The 17,296-nt window shown below is 38.3% G+C and overlaps 1 protein-coding gene across 1 annotated transcript in view; it reads right to left on the bottom strand.

Annotated features, from left to right (window-relative positions):
* Nucleotides 1-17,296, bottom strand: part of FREM2 (FRAS1 related extracellular matrix 2) — a 119,371-nt gene that overhangs the window by 26,443 nt on the left and 75,632 nt on the right. The window contains exons 7-13 of the mRNA XM_032099647.1: nt 10,751-10,900; nt 8,627-8,836; nt 8,239-8,436; nt 6,097-6,261; nt 5,833-6,015; nt 1,950-2,080; nt 879-1,037 (exon numbers count right to left, since the gene is read on the bottom strand). Of these exons, the coding sequence (XP_031955538.1) occupies nt 879-1,037; nt 1,950-2,080; nt 5,833-6,015; nt 6,097-6,261; nt 8,239-8,436; nt 8,627-8,836; nt 10,751-10,900 (1,196 nt within the window). The remainder of the gene's footprint in view (nt 1-878; nt 1,038-1,949; nt 2,081-5,832; nt 6,016-6,096; nt 6,262-8,238; nt 8,437-8,626; nt 8,837-10,750; nt 10,901-17,296) is intronic.

The following is a 17,296-nucleotide window of genomic DNA, read 5'->3' as shown; positions in this document are numbered from 1 at the left end:
ATTTATTTGATTCACGGCAAAGGAATTCTAAGTCATCAAGAGTCACAAAACTCAACAACATGGAACTGACAATCCCAGTAAATCTCATAAGAAATCACCCTATTTTGACAGTGATGTTTTTAGCACTGTTAGGGTGGATTAAAAGGTGTATCTAATTACGCTTATTGAAATAAAAAAAAATTATTTTAAATTGATTTATAGGTGAAAGCATGGCATAGTTATGAAGACACAAACTACACTCCCATGTACTACTTTAATTTGAACTTCTCCCTTTGATCTAATTCTGCAAATATACTCTGCGTTTCAAGATTTATTTTCTTTGATCTTTTTTTTTGATTTAGAAGAACCATTCAACTTGTGACATTCCTGTGAAAAAGGAATGTGTGAAAAACAAATTGAAGATGGACAAAAACATTCTTCAAGGTATATGAATATTTATGTAAACTTTTCAGTTGCAAAACTACTAGTGAAAAAAAAAAGAAAGAAGCCTGTATTCCTTCAGCACTCATTTTTCAGTCTGCGGTACTCATTGAAAACAATGGCTCATCTGTTATCTCCAGTGATTTAAACTCTGCAAATTAAGGCAGGATAATGCAGGAAATAGTAAGGTCATGCAATCACAAACACAGTGTGAGTATCAATATCAAACTGTTCTTAGTGAGGAACAAGTGAAACATCTTTCTATGCTTTTTGTCCTCCTGAAAATGGATTCATTATGCAGACAAATTAGATTAGCTCTAAGGATAATTCTAGCTTGAACTAATATGTGTGACTAATACGTGTGACTCACCACCATATGGATTGATACTGGGTGCCTAAAATCCACTGAACAAAACCCATATACTGATTTTGTTCCATTTTTCCACAGAGATACTCACTGTGATACAGATGACAGGATAACCAGCAATGGGACTGGTTCTGTCTTTGGCTTTAGAAGTATCATCATATATTAACAGAGATGCAACTTGAGGGACAGAGGGAAAGGTGACATCTGCCATGCTGTTCATTTCTTCGATGTAAACAATGGCCTTGGCTGCCTGGCAATGAAAAGGACAGAAACAGCTCCCTGTGAAAATTTAAATAAACAAGGGGATTCAAGCTGGACCTTGATCAGAATATGTCTAGCCTTTGAAACATCGTTCCAAAAGAAGTTCTAAAACCTCAACTGGATGAGCTATTGAGAAAGGGTTGAGGCACCAAAAGTACACTGCAGAGTGCAAAAGGAAGAGCTAAAATGAAATTTTTCTTTTCAGAACAGTGAAGATCCCAGACCTTTAACCTTGTCTCCCGGCTTTTTTGTTATCACTTCAGTATTCTGGTAGAACCCTCTAAGAGCACTGTATGCTTTAATGTCTGGTGGAAATGGGGTGTTTGTCATCTGCAAAGGCTGTGTCTCCTGTCTGGCTGTCTGGAGTCAGATGATACATGGTGTGACACTGATGATGCAGACAGGGAGTTTCAAGAACATTTTATGCCAAATGAGAGGAATATACTGTTTAAATTAAAATATAATGCTAAATAACAAGAATGTGTGGCTATTTCATCTTACACAATAAGAATAATGTTAACATGGTTTTGACAGCAGAAGTCGTATCTCACCCGAAATTACTCTTTTTACAGCATACGGATTATATTGTATTGCCAGAGAGTGTTTCCAAGAGGACATCAGCTTCTAAGACTGATTATATGAGGAGAATATGTCTAGAACGATATCCTGAAGGCTTCAGCCTTTCATTGACCTTATGGCCCCATCAACATTATTGCCTTAATGACAAACTGTTTTGTGTAGGTGTTACTGTGACAGCTGGGATGACCCTTTCTGTCTTCTAATATACAAGCCGAGATGGTGTGAATAAATCTTAACAGAAGAGTAAAACGATGAACCAGAAAGTAAATAAGAAGTCTGTTTATCAGATTTTGTTGTTCAGGACTATGCATGAGCTTGTTACCTGTATTTCTGCAACCATGTTCTCATCAGGCTTCAGGTGAACAGTGAAGGCTTCTCTCATCTCCCTTACTCCATCGAAGAGAACTTCGATCTCCACAAAGTGCTGCGTTTCACCCTCCTTAAACTCAATTTCTGAAAAATAATGAGACACTTAAATTTATTGTTCAAAAAAAGCTGTGATTCTAGGCCCAGACATGAGAGATGGCAGTTAACACTCAACCTTTTTGAATTAGAGATGTTTGGAAATTTAGTTTAACCTATTTGATGCTACAAATAATAATAATGAATAGCAGTGGATACACGTGGAAATCACTGAAAATAAGACATTAACATCAAGAGATTTGCAAAGATCAAGATTTAGTCTAATGGAACTTAATGTTTTGAAAATTATCTGTGACTAATTACGTAAATGTTAGTAACATATGTGAATGACCAAAAGACTGAAGAATTCTAAATAAATAGTATTGTCAGGTCTTTTTCCAACAAAATGTAATAAATACAATGGTATATACAAAAAATAAGGAACAAATCTGTACTACACAAGAGTACTGTATTTTGAAAATCATTGTGAAAAAACCTCATAGGTCATGGTGATAAAAAGTTCAATCTTAATGGAGTCTATTTGGTCTGCGTGGCAAGGCTTTGGTAGCGGGGGGATACAGGGGTGGATTCTGCGAGCAGCTGCCAGAAGCTTCCCCCATATCTGACAGAGGCAATGCCAGCTGGCTCCAAGATGGACCCATGGCTGGTCAAGGCCAAGCCCAGGAGTGACAATGATTGTGCCTCTGGGATAACAGATTAAAGAAGGGAAAAAACTGCTGCACTGATGAGGCTGACAGCTGGTCTGGGGGCCTCACAGAGTCAGACCTGAAATTGGTCAGAATTTACCCGTGAGAATTTTACAGTGGAAATTTTGCAGCTTCAGTGAAACCCGCAGAGAAGGCCAAGAAGATAATCAATGAGAGAAGATGTTCTGGACACAAGGAGAGGATGTTCTTGTTATGAGACATTAAGAGTGTACAAGGAAGAACTTGTGGATAATATGTAGCAACTATACCTTTGCTTGTAGAGCTAATTGTTTTACTCCTTGAGTGGTCATTGTTTGCTAAGCAGCCAATCTTAATAGGCCACAGCAACAGCGAAAAGGTCTAGGAATAGCAGTAGAGAAAATAAAAAATCTCTCTCGATTTTGGATTACTACAAGAGTGTGCTGTTATGTCCACCTCGACAAAAGCCACATCGCACCACAGCAGCTGGGAAAGAGGAGTGAGAACATGGCCTCTGCAGACACCAAGGCCAGTGGAGAAGGAGGGGCAGGAGGTGCTCCAGGCACCAGAGCAGAGATTCCCCTGCAGCCCCTGGTGCAGACCCTGGTGATGCAGCCCCTGCAGCCCATGGAGGTCCATGGTGGAGCAGAGATCCACCTGCAGCCAGGGAGGACTCATGATCAAGCAGGTGGATGCTCAAAGGAGGCTGTGACTCTGGGGGAAGCCTGCACTGGAGCAGGCTCCTGGGAGGACCTGTGACCCCATGAAGAGAGGAGGCAACAGTGGAGCTGGTTTGCTGGCAGGACTTGTGACCCCATGAGGGAGCCATACAAGAGCAGTTAATGAAGAACCCATAGGGAAGGACTGTTTCCTGTGGGTGGGATCTCATGCTGGAGCAGGTAAGAGTGTGAGGAGGAAGAAGCATCAGAAATAACGTGTGATAAACAGATTGCAACCCCCATTTCCTTGAGCCAGTCAGAGGTAAGGAATTTGGGAGTAAAGCTAAACCCAGGAAGAAGGGAGGGGTGGGAGGAATGTGTTCTAAGATCTAGTCTTATTTCCCATCACTGTGCTATGGTTTGATTGGTAATAAATTAAACTAATTTTCCCAAGCTGAGTCTGTTTTCCCTGTGCTGATAATTGGTGAGTGATCTCTCCCTGTTCTTATCTCAACCCATGACTCTTCCATCATATTTTCTCTCTCCTCTGTAGCTTAGGAGGGGGAGTCATAGAGCAGCTTTGGTGGGCATTTGCTGTCCAGCTAAGACCAACTCTTACACTGACTGAGTAAGAGAGTACTACAATTCCTGACTGAATTAACTACTAAAGAAACAAAAAGTAGAGAAACGATTTAAACTTCGTGTCTGGAAAGGGTGAGAGTGATAATAACTAAAATAATAGATGCATTTCTAATATTTTTATTTTTAAAGAACATCAAATTCACTTTGAAGATGGTACAGAAATAACCAACAGAAACTTAGGACTGGAAGAACTTGCAGAGAGTGATGTTCTCATTGGTATATTGAAACACCACCATAATCAATACATACCAGGTGATAAAGAGCTATGCACTCCAAAGGGACAGACACAAAAAGCAGTAGTGCATTAAAGCTGAAGTGTATATGGGAAATAAGGCACAGTTACGTGATAGACACTGATCAGCGAAGCAACATGCTAAGAAACACTCTTTGTCTCCAATGCCTTCAAACCAGGACTGGATGTTCTTTCTAAAGATATATTTTCTCTAACCAAACCTTTTTGGATCAATACAGAAGTAATTTGGGAAAACTGGGAGAATCTTGCAATCCACAGTGAGTCTGATTAAGTGATCTAATGATCCTTCCAATCCTAAGTGTTATTAAGCCAGGGAAGTACTCTTTGTGGTAATAAACATATAAACTCTTAGTTGTGTGATAGCTAAGAATTTTATTGATTTTCAGTTTGTCACACTTCCTTCAGAAAACTCAATTAAGGATGCGAGTTTTGTACCCATGGCTGAATAGGCAGGTTCCCTAAACTCACAGGTATTCTGAAACCTGTGGGGAAATTCTGCACATCACAGACCTTTCTCAAAGGCTTCTGGGCAGAAGCTGAGAGCCTCTTGTTCTGTAGTAGCATGTTTCCCTTGAAAACTTTGCTCCCATGTGCTGTTGGTGCACAGCAGGGAGAATGTAAGCACGACAATGCCTACAGGTAATGTGCATAGGCTAAGTACCAGCTGACACTTGAAGTTCCTGTGGGGAAAGAGTGAAACTCTAAAATGCAGGAGCAAAGTGACTGAAATTAGCAAGCTCTGGGTTGGTGATTTTCTTGTGACTAACAAATTGCCTCAGACATTACTAGCAGCAAATACCACTCCTATGGAATTTGAAGATAACCCAATGTTGTTGCTGGATGTTCAAAAGTAAGTCATATCTTCCAGCTGGACTGTATGCTAAAATAGTTTATCCAAAACACTCCAGCAATGAATGATTAATCTTAAAACACAGAGTAGTATCATGTATTATCATAAACTTTAAAGGAAAAAAAAAAATTTAATGCTACAAACTCCATTAGTCATTGCCTAAGCCATGTAGGTGGGCTATTAATGGAAAGAAGTTTATCGGCTAAGAAATTTCTCATTCTATTGCACAACTTCTCATTCATTAGTAGTGAATTCAGAAATACAGAAGGAAAGTTTTATTATTATGAACATAGAAAAATAAAAAGAAATATACATTAATTCTTACATAGAGAAAAAGCCATTATCTTAATGAACTGCTCAAGAAACAACCACACAATCATATCCTATAAGTAGATGTTTCTTCAGAGAAATATTATTACACTCTGCAAGTAGAACTAAGGTTTAACTCACACATCTTCCACAATTACTTGAGCTAAAGATGTTTTCAAAGGAGTCACAATTCTTTTGTAAATATCTTCACTGATAACTAGTATTCCAGGAGCAATTGACTGTTGTATACCACAGGGAATTTGTCCACATTGAATTTGAATTACAAAATGCATTTTGGGATGTGGTTGCAAAGTATTCTAATCACAAAGTTATTTCATTTTTCAAATATTATGTTACAGTCATGAATGAAAATAAATAGTTGGATGTGATAAGTATGATCCTACCTTCTGATATAGGGTGATAGTCCTCTCCAGAAGTAGCAGATCCATCCTTTGTATGAACTCTCACAACAGAAACTTTGGAAGTGTCTCCCAGACGAAGCACTGGGATTTTCACAACTGCTACTTGCCTTGTGTCCTTCGGTTCACTCACACTAAATTTGGTCTCACCAAACTTAATAATAGCCTCTGTAAATCGAAGAAAAAAAAAAGGTTTTAGAGCATGCAAATGGGCTTCCAAAAGCCAGTAACAACAAAATACTCTCTTACTGTCTGCATCATCCCGAATCTTTATCAGCGTCTCGTTTTGCTCGCCAATAGAGGCACCAAAGGAAGAATCACTTCTTGGAGTGCCAAGAACCAGGCGTAGTTCTTCCTCCTCCTCATGGAAAGTATCATCCATAAGCACCAGTGTGCAAGGCTTCTCAGTTTCACCTGCAATCATTCTGAAGGTAGTATCAGGCAGAACTTAGGTGTGCTTTGCTCTAATACAGCACTTCTCTCCAAGCCCAAGGCACCACAGGCTGCTCCTGTGGGCCAAGACATCCACCTTGACACCACACAAGTTAATGAGCAACGACAGTAGTGAAAGCAGAATTAGCAATCATTACCTTTCTATGGAAACTCGTTAAAGTGGAATCCCCAATTTTGGGACTTCTGTAAGACAAGTTTCTATTTGGTATATCCACTTTACATGTACATTCCTTTTGTTTTACCTAAGAAGAAAATGCTCCTTCTCAGTGACCTCTTCTACAGAGCGCACTTAAAAAATAAATACTTGCACAAGGAAGCAGAGCAATAAAACCTTTCACTAATACTAATGGTAATTTTGTCCTGAAGTTTTACATTTCAAGTCTCTTTTGATTGGACAGTGTCCAACTGTGTGGACCTTCACTTATATTATTCCATTTGACTTTAAAGCCTTTTGAACTCCCACCGATTCCAACTGGCAATGAATATTGCCTTAAAACCACTTTGGAGTAGCAAACCTAACTCAATTTTTGCACTCACAAATGAATGTGCCCTGACTTACTAGATGTTCAGAAACTTGAACACCTTGTCTTAGGCCTTCTACACAAGCTGCAAGACCTATGAGTTGTGTGCAGTGTCTGGCACCCAGCGTGACCTTCATCATGAGACTGACTCCTACACCCCAGATGGAAGGAACAGCACAGCAGCAGAGATATGAGGTCAATTTACTGTATTATTTCATCATTACACAAGCAAATATGATCAAGACTCTTCAAGATGAAGAACCAGACCAGAATGCTGTATTCATTTTCTGAGGTTGCCTTTTCCCCCCGCTATAGAAAATAAATTATCCCTTATGAGGAGAAAAAAACAGAAAACACTCATCCTGCTTATTGTTACATGGGAAATGTGAAAACTGAAATGAAACTGCTGCATATTAAACATGCCTAAGAAGCTTATGGAGACAAAATATAATTCTAGCAGACTTCTTTGCTACTTATCTTTGCAGAGAAATGGTAGGGCAACACTCAAAATAAGAGAAAAGTCACTTCCTAAGTGGCCCAGATCCCTTAATTCTTACTAGTTGGACTCTTTCCTGATTGCACAAAAGCAATAGCAAAGGTGTAGTGTACATGACAGTACTAAAAGCTGAGGCCAGCCCTAAATAAAGAAAGAGTGAACAACTCACTTTTTCAAGAGAACTGTGATACGTGTCTACAGAAATACGAAGATTGTAATTTCTGTGATATGGGCATACCAAGGATTTCATGCTGATGACAGAACTTGTTTAAGGCTTGTAAAAAATACCACGTGTTTAATCTTCAAAGACTGGAACACCAAACTGCCTTCTGCACAAGTAGAAATAATTAGGCAATATTCTTTCTACATAGTAACATTTGATTTATTTGCATTTCATCTCTGATGTGAGAAATTAAGTACCTGATATTGGTGGGCGGTCTTAGGAAAGCCTTGGTGGGAGAAAAAATTCAAACAGGAATTAGAGAGCTATATACCTGTTGAAAGACCTATTACTCATTTCAGTGCAAGCCAAATGTATTTACCAGAAATCTGCTTATCAAAGAGCAGAACTTCTGAAGTTTCCTTTCGTACAGGAGATCTGTGCTTCTACTGTGTTATGCTGAACTTGTTTCTGCTATCAAAAAGATCCCGGCACTCAGGCTGAACCTAAATGAAGATATACTCCTTTGGTTCTTATTGATTATCCCTCTAAGTAGGAAGTGAAGAAAATAGAGGCAACATCATCCCCTTGTGTATGAAAAAACACTCAAAAGCTTTATTTTCCAGAGGGATCTTTTTGGCATGACTTTATGAGAAGACACAATTAAAACACAACAAAAAAAAACAAAGCAAAGGAAAGCAAAGCAAAACAAAAGAAAACATGGTATAGTAAAGGCTTCTAAAATAAGATCAAGAACTTACCAGGAAGGAATGTGATGATGGAACTGTCAGTATTAGGACGTTCTTCGAAGTCCATCATTACCTGAGCTGAACCTTGCCTTGTATAGCATCGCACGGTGGATGTGTATCGGATATCCCCGCTCCTGAATATCATGGCAGAAATCTGCCCATCATTTTCATTGGCTACATACACAGGTTCTTTAAACTGCATCTTTGGCACTGGGCAGAAAAACATAGAAAGCACAAGTAAAGTATACCTGCAGAAGTTATCATATCTTCTCTCCACTAGTTCCACATTTATTTATGCTACATTGCACCAGATGCAGAACATAAGCAGCCAGACAGCAAATGACTTAACACATCATCTCCAAAACATGAAAAAAGTTTAAAAAAAAAAAAAATCACTCACAATCAGACACTGAGTCATTAATGAAGATGGTGGTCTTGCTGGGTTCTCCAAGGGCAGCATTCATGGGCATCCTTAGCACAAGCTCAAACTTCTCAGTTCCTTCTAACACTGGCTGTCCAAGATCATCCAGAATTATCACACGAAATGTCTGCATATTGACTCCAGGGGAAAAATCCAAATTACGACTGATGCCTACATAATCTACTCCAGCTACCAATGGAAAAGAGAGAAAAATACCATTACGTGTAATTAAAAATAAAAATATCTATCATTAGGCAGTTAATTGTAGGTAAATATTTTTCCTTTATATATTTAGTATTTGCCAAATTCTGGCATTCATGAAAAGCAAAATGATCTTTTGGTCATTTAAGTTGGACTATACAATAAAATAAGTCAATATTAATTAATTTTTTGTTTAATGATGATTTGAGTCACAAAATGAGGCTGATTCTGTTCTGTTGTAAATCAACAGCTATTCCAGAAAAACTAATGAAATTTGCTTGAAATGAGAAATGAAAGTAAGCAAAAAGCTTTGAGAGACACTCTGGAGACAAAGCAAAGTGTTTTAGAAAGAAATTTCGTATTATTCTGTAACAAAGATGGAAGTTTTGAGATTAATGTAAAAAGGAAAGGAGATAAGGCCAGTGAGCTGATTATAAGGGAGAACTGCTATTCAGAGGAGGTGACAGACAGAACGAATGGAAAACAAATAAAATTCTGCTCAGACCATATGAGGTGAGGTCTGGCACCTTACTCTTAAAGGAAGATTGATCTGGTTTAGTTTTCTTTTAAGCAAAGCAAACCAATCCATAACATGCCAATGAGAAGAAGGCAAACAAAGCAAGAAACTGACTACAACATGACACCGTCTTGGAACCAAGGCATTAAGGGTATCTAGGACTTTAGGGAAGGACTCAAGTTTTAACATTAAGTTTTGGGGAGAATAAACTGCAGAGGTGTTGAAACAAAGTTTTGAGGGAAACACTGCAATTGAAATTGAAATCAGGTTTGGAATTCTGTGAATTTGACAAAATTTGGCCAGATTAAAGGCCATCATCAGACGGGCATTTGCCTGAAGGCCCTACTGCTGTACTCCCCTAGAGCTAAGCCTCTAAGGCAGGATTCCAGGACTGACAGCTCAGAGCAGCAGATCCATTGCTGCACTGTGTAAGGCCAAGAACCAGGTTTATGGTTTAACAGGCAGCCAGCCATGTCAGAGCTTTCATGCTGTGACCAATGGACTAGAGAGCCCAAGAGCTGAGCCATTCCCTGTTCTTAATCCTAGAGGTCCTGGCACAATGAATGAAGATTGTTACTGTAAGGATAGACATTTTTTACCAGAAATAATATAACTTAAATATTCAAGGTTAGATAAATACATCAGATCATAAAAGCAAGTTCAGAAATGGAGCAATCATGTATTTTTTCAGACTTGAAAATTTTCTTTTTCATGAGAAAAATACATATATGTTATTTGTATTATGTTATGTATATATGATACATATATATTATGTTTAGATATTCCTGAAATAACAGTAAAGTTACACTCAGGATAAGCATCTAAAGAAGATAATTTTTATGCTGCCTCTATATCAACATTTTAGTTTAAACATTATATGTTTTGTGAAAAAAAAAAGAGAGTATGCTAACACTTGATTCTGCAGACAAAGGTTCTGTCAAAGCATCCAAGAACCACACAGCTGAAGCAATCCTGTTCCTGAATAGGATACTAGGTAATAATTTCTCATTGCCTACAGTAAAAATGAGAGAAGCAAACTCAGCACGCTGCCAGTCATCCTAACTGTGCCCAGAGTATGCTCTTGAGGCAGCAATCAACTGTCTTTGCAGCAGTCTTTGTATGAGGATTTAAAGGCATTTCTCTTAGTGCTGTACTTCATAGCTGCTCCTACTCCTGTTTCTTTGAAATTCTGTAACCACCTGCTTGTTTTCTCAGAAGAAAAGGTCTGCTAAGAGCAAGAGACATACAATTTTCATCTTATGTGGTTGAAACTGTACCAAGGCCCACTGAACTAGCACTTGTGAAAGTAGCAGCACATGCCAGCAATGTGTACGAGCATGTGCAGTGTAGTAGCAGTCTGAAACTAGAGCAAAACAGCAACTCACCCTCTGCAGTTACTGGCTCAGATTTGCGAGACCTCACTGTAACAGAGGCAGCTTTGGACAGATCGGTTCCAGTCCTCCAGACACGCACCTCAATGTAGCCAGCACTCTCATCAACATAGTATTCATCATTTCCAAAGTAGAATGCTGGTTCTGGTGAAAGAGGAATAACGTCCATAAATGCTTCTCTACCTTACACTGAAGTTAACAAGAGACGATAAAATCCCCATTAAGCAATGGAGAGCACTTTGCTCATCTCAGTAAGTGAAATAAAGCTTTTTTTCCTAAGATTTAGAATTCTTCTAGCTATACTTGGCTTTTTTTCAAGTATCAGTTTGTATGGTTTTAGATAGCAATTGTTATATCAGCACTGTGCTCTTTTTCTTGCCTCCTACATTTTCAACTACTTGTGTCAGCATGTGTGAAGCTGTGTGCAAAATGAAATGTGTTATCTCATTAAACTTGTTTCAGTTGAGTCCTGTGCACAAGCCAGAAAATTCTTTGCATTTCTCACTTTGGTGCAAACATACAAAGGTGAATACAGATAATGAAACTTTAACTTGAATGTTCTCACAGATTCCTGTTTCTAAAACCAGACTGGAACATGACATATAACTGGAGCTACTCTTGGTAATGTTTTCCAGCTAACTAAAGGAGCGAATACTTAATTTTAGTTCCCTCACATCTAGCATTTAAAACAAAATCAATCTTATTTCATCTAAACTGAAATGTGAACAGTCTTTATCTTAATACTGAAGTTCCACTGTTCATAAGAATGAAGAGCAAAAAGCAAAGTAGGTTAAGAGCTATTCCACTTAACAGACACATTGTTTACCTTCGTTTTTCCTCCCTTTTCCAGTTTTCCTATCCACAGTAATTTCACAAAGTAAACAGCCTTAAAAACATATCCCAGCTTCATCCTGGATGTATATCATCTCCCGTTTTCTATCCTTTCCATTCCTGTTTCAAACACGCAAGATTAATCATGCCCAGCCAGTGCCTCAGATTTCCCAGTGCACAGCACAAAGCACAGCTACCTCCCACAAGTGTAAAAAGACCTACACAAGTTCTCCTTGAGCTTCCTCACAATTTTCTTATGCTGTCTTGTGAAAATTTATTAATCATGAGGCTACAGTATCACAAATGTGTTTGAAATACCATGCAGCATACGGTCAACTTGAATTCAGTTGAAAAAGATCATGGCAATTGCTCAGTGCTCTGAGTAGCACCATGGGTACCTCCCCTTCACCAAGCATGGAAAAAAGCAAAAAATTCGAAGGAAATGACTGGAAAAGTTTATGGCTCTACAGAGCTATGCCTTCCACACAGAAAAGGTACAAATTACCCAAAGGAGGAGACCTAAATCCTTTTTAATGGTAAATGGAAGTTGGGACCATCATTTCCATAGGTCAGATTTTTACAAGATTGATTATATGTCTGATGCAAAAGCTATGACATCTATGACAATGGAATAAATGTTTTGGAATTGAAGAACCACCACAGTGTATGGCAACAATCTCCTCTGGTAGATTGCTGAACAATGTAAAATAGCAACTTAATTAAAACTAACCAGAAATAATATAAAATTTTTACTTAGTTATTACTAAGCAAAAACTTCATCTGAGAAAGCAGTGGTTAATAAGCATTTTGGAACTGTATTCAAGAGTGAAACTGCAAGTTTGGAGAAAAGAATTTTCTCTTCTGCATTGAAGATTTTTCTGTATTTCACAACTAATAAAATAAAAAAACCCAAATGTACTCCTTTATATTCCTCATCAGTGAAACAACTGCAGCTGCCTCTCTACTTTTCTGCTAAAACTGAAATCATGCAAAAAATTGATGGAACTGAAAAATAGTGCAGATTCATAGATCTGTTTGAGCATTATTAAGGCCATCAGCCTTTGCAGGATGAAAGACAAACCTGGAAGAAGTCTAACTTTGGTAGATGAAAACCTTGTCAGTTCCAATTTAATTTTTTTTTTAAATTCAAGAGTATGTGTATTTAAACATGTGTGTATTTATGTGCACAGACAGACACACATGGATGTTACTTTATTTGCCCATAGAGGCTGGCTTGTCAGTAGTTGTTTTTATACTTGGACTGTGGAGCTCTTATCTGAAAGATTTTTAATAGGTGAACAGGATACACCCTCTGTACCTTTTGTGTAACTACTATTAACTTTGATGAGAGTTCCACTTACAGGGATACTGAAGCATTGGATATTAGCTCTGCAAAGCAATGTACCATTTCAGACATACAATGTTCTTCTAAAGTCTTAAGATGGACAAAGACTTTCCCAGCCTCTAGACAATAAAAATATAGAATGCCTACTAAGACCAAATGGTTACTAATGTGCCAATAGTTAGATAATGGCAGTTAAAAAAATTATCAATTCTAACACATGTCATTTCTTAAACAAGTACGCTTAGAGTTCAGCACACTTTCGCAAATCTAACCTTGTTCATATGTCCCAATGGTTCCAGAACTTGATCTGGACTTGGCTGCACCTCGTTTTAAACACTTAAGTGAGAGATACTCACATGGACCCTGCCTGCTCTCAGTTTTCAAGGACAAAGATAGGCCATTCCAGGTTTCCCAGCACAATGAGCATACAGGATGACAGGTGGAATGGCTCACTCACTGCAATCAGGAAAATCTGAGGAGGTGTGGAAGCATTCCCTTCTACTTACTGGCTACACAGGGAACTTAGATGATCTGCCTTAAACTAGATGGAAGGCATAAAATAAAATATTGTTTATTTCTTATAGCATTATCCTAATGCTTGCTTTACTGCTGCTGAAGAAGAATCCTCACACAGTGTTCATTCCTGTTTTCACAGCCAAACAAAAAAATATCTAAACCCTCAGCTAGCATGTCTTGTTCTTCACAGTGAGTTTTTCACACTTTTTGAGGTATGTATATTCAATGAAAGACACATTCTGCATGGTTACCCATCCTAGGAAACAAATCCTTACAAATGTTTTCTAAATTCATTTCCTGTAAGCTGTGTTAGTAGCTCCCCAGGGGCAGTAGCAAAGCCAAGCTCCTAACAGGGGAAGCATTGTCTGTTTCAGGTCATGTCTGGAAAACACTGCTCAATGACTGCAGGCTCACTTACAGCAGACCTTTAATCTAGTAATCACTCTGAAGAGAGACTACTGCAAATTTAATGGTTCCTCTTAGAGAAATAAGAGGAAGTTTTCTAAGGGTTTTTTTTGTTCAGACCCACAGGTTTCACTGGCATGAAGTTACAATAATCAGAGGAGAAACATTAGGAGCTTTAGTCCCAGGTTTCTTGGCACAGAAATGAAAACTTTGCCTTGTCCTTGTACTTAGAGAGTCAGAGCCGTGTCTCAACTACAGCACTAGTCAGTCATCAATCAGGAAAACAAACACACTTCTCATGTTGTTAGGAACATGTCTAACTTTGAAGGTACATCGTCAAATCAGTGGGATAGCACAAAAATGTTTATTTCCAAAGAAGCTTTATATTTTAAAATTATATCCTTATAAACTGCTTTAAGGAGACATTGCAAAAGAGTAGATTGTTTTTAAAAAATCCTGTTGGCAGAATATTTAGGACAAACACAAAAGAACAGACTCTTCCGTGCTGGCACCTTGATAAGGCTTAAAATTTAAGTGAATTTCAGTGATATATGCTGCCAGTGAAGCACACACACACATATATATTCTCAGGAGGAAACAAATAATAGAAGAAAACAAGAATTCAGACACTGGAAGCAGGAGAAGGAGTCTTTACAAATGAACTTATGGCTCATCTTTTCTAGTGTTAAACTGTCTATTCCTAAAAGCTTTTGCCTTCCTTCTTTCCACAAACAGCACAAAAAAGGCTATGATGTGAACATTATGAGTTGCCAGAGCTACTGCTACTGCTGCCAGTAGCAGAAGTCTGTTGTGGTAATGCAGAGGGTGCAAACCAGTTCTTTGCAAGCCTACAAGCCTGTTCTGGTACAGTCTGGACATGCTAGGGCCATGCTGAGTCCGAAGTAATGAGCCCTGATGGCTGGCACAGCTCATTAACTTGGACATAAAACCAGACAAACACAGCCAGATTTGGCTGGACCTGATCTGGCTCATACTCAGACAACATATACATCCCTACACAATGCCTACTTGCATTTCAGGATCACAGCTGGTGTCAAAGGACTGGTCTGCTGAGTCTGTAACATAACAGATTCCAATGTTACAAACATGAATTGTGTGTGTTGTAGGTAGATCAATTAAGAATGAGAGTTCCATTAAATGTAAGAAGGCATGAGCATTTACTGTTTAACAGCAGTAAAGGTGAACTTCTGAAATCTCTCTCTCATATATACATGTTAATAGCAGCAAAAGAAAAGCTCAGAGAAACCTTCCATTACAAAAACTTTATATTAAGACAATATCAAAGAGGACTTTAAAATCTGAAACTAGATAGCACCATCCTGCAGCTACTTGCACACACTTGAAACTTTGCAAGCAACTGAGCTTGCATTTAGCACAATGAATTTAATTTGCCAAGTAATTTATTTTCACTGAATGCTGTAGAAGCAGGGGTCAAGATTACAGTCAAAGCTCAGTTCTGTAGCAGATACCTACTGTGCACATGCCAATAGCTTTTTATTTGATGTGGTCAAAACAGATTACTTTACAAATTCATATGTTGCAATCTTAACAGCTTTCATCTTCTTAGCAGTGTTGTCATAACTTTTGCAATCAAAAAGGAAATTCCCCTCAGAATCAAAATGGCTAGTTTCAGCCAAATTGCCACAGACATTATCTTAAGCAAATAACGTCTGCTTTTCCATTTGTCTCAACAGCCCACTTCTGTCTATTGACTTAAAAAGGTTTTTTAAACAATACTGCAAACACTATAACAGGTAATAGGACAGATTCAAATTAATGCAATCTTCACCAAACACAATTCGATTTTGTAAGGAAATCGCAGTTTCTTTTTAAATCCACAATGGCAGTGCCATACATTGATTAGACTGGCTCATCACTTAATTACTCTCATTTTATGCAACTTAACCCAGTAATTTCAGTAGAGTATGGTGTAGTATGGTGTGAAGCAGCAACTGCTATGAACAACATTATATATGATTCACGTTTAATTAATTTATGATACACACTAATTTAGCATAACACTTTACATTTTAACTCACCCTTTCTTCAGTTCCTCTAGACACAGTACCATCACAAGCAGCACCTGCCTGGCAGGCTTGGAGTCCATATCTACACTCCCTGCTACATCAGTAAGCAAAACTCAAATGTGAGCAAAGTAGCACACTAAAGGAAGCAGACTACAGCTCTAGCTGCAAGACTGAGGATGGCAGTGAGATGGCTACAGTGACACCCCATCTCTGGTCACTTGTTCTTTCCTTCTTGACAGCCTGCAGTGTTCTTTGTAGCCTGGAGAACAGAGCTAATTCTGATTCTGCCTAATGTCAGGCTGCCGATCATAAATGGTCCTGTAGCAGTTCGATGAGCTACAGAGTATTCCTGAACAATGGAGAATAAAGAGATCTGAGTGTACGAGGCCAAGCTGTAGCTCAACTCATTGAAGATGTGTGCCTTTAAAATCAAAGTGAATTTTTCAACAATTAGTTAATTATTATGTATAAGATAGTAATGAGCAGTCTTAAATTGTTTCCCAGCTACAAATAGCATGTTAGCAAAAAGGCTAATCTATGAGTTTGATTCTCCTAAGTGGCCTTCCCCTGAAGCAATTAATTTACCTTTGTTGGTTTGCTAAGAAACATTGCTGCCTTTCCAAAACATCAAATTCATGTATTGGTGAACTAACACATACATGAAAACATTTATTAGTAGAGTAGTATTTTTGTGATTCTTCCACGCACCCTCAGGATATAACCTACAGACCTTGATATCGCTGGAACTATTACGGGTGTTGGAGGAGTTTTTCCTGTGTGAAGTCTGAGGACAGGGCCAAAATATTTTTTCTGCTGTAAGTACATCAAGCTCCAATCATCTGCCTAAACCATTCCATAATCAAGTAATTGCCTCATTTACCAATGGAAATAAAAATATAAAGACTAACAGATGAAGAAACAAACACTGGAATTTGGGGACACACCCAAACATCATTGTATTGCCTGCAGCAACCATCTGAATTTCACATACCTTTTTCCTACTGCCTATACCTCCCACAGAGCATGAAACCAACTCAGAATCTTCTACATGCTCTATTTTTAAAATGAATTAGATTATTTTTATATAACAGGCCTGGGAAATGGGATCAGTAACAAATTCTCAACAAACTGATGAAACACAGGCAGACAGATAAATGGGAAGGCTTGGCAGTAGCATTTAAATATACCACACACAAGGTTTTTCACAAGGAGACCAAGCTTGAAGGAGCTTACAGTCAGTGATTCACACACATCAGATAAAAAATGAGGGCTACAAACAGAAATGGTATGAGAAGTTCAGCAAGATTTCAGAAATCAGGCTAGGTAAAGATACAGTATGTAGCCATTTCTGGCTGATCCAACTTTTGATTTTTGCACTTTTACTATTCAGTGACA

This window comes from Corvus moneduloides, chromosome 2 (genome assembly GCF_009650955.1).
Source record: "Corvus moneduloides isolate bCorMon1 chromosome 2, bCorMon1.pri, whole genome shotgun sequence".
NCBI lineage: Eukaryota > Metazoa > Chordata > Aves > Passeriformes > Corvidae > Corvus > Corvus moneduloides.
Note: the sequence above shows the minus strand (reverse complement) of the source record. Positions and strands in the feature narration are given on the sequence as shown.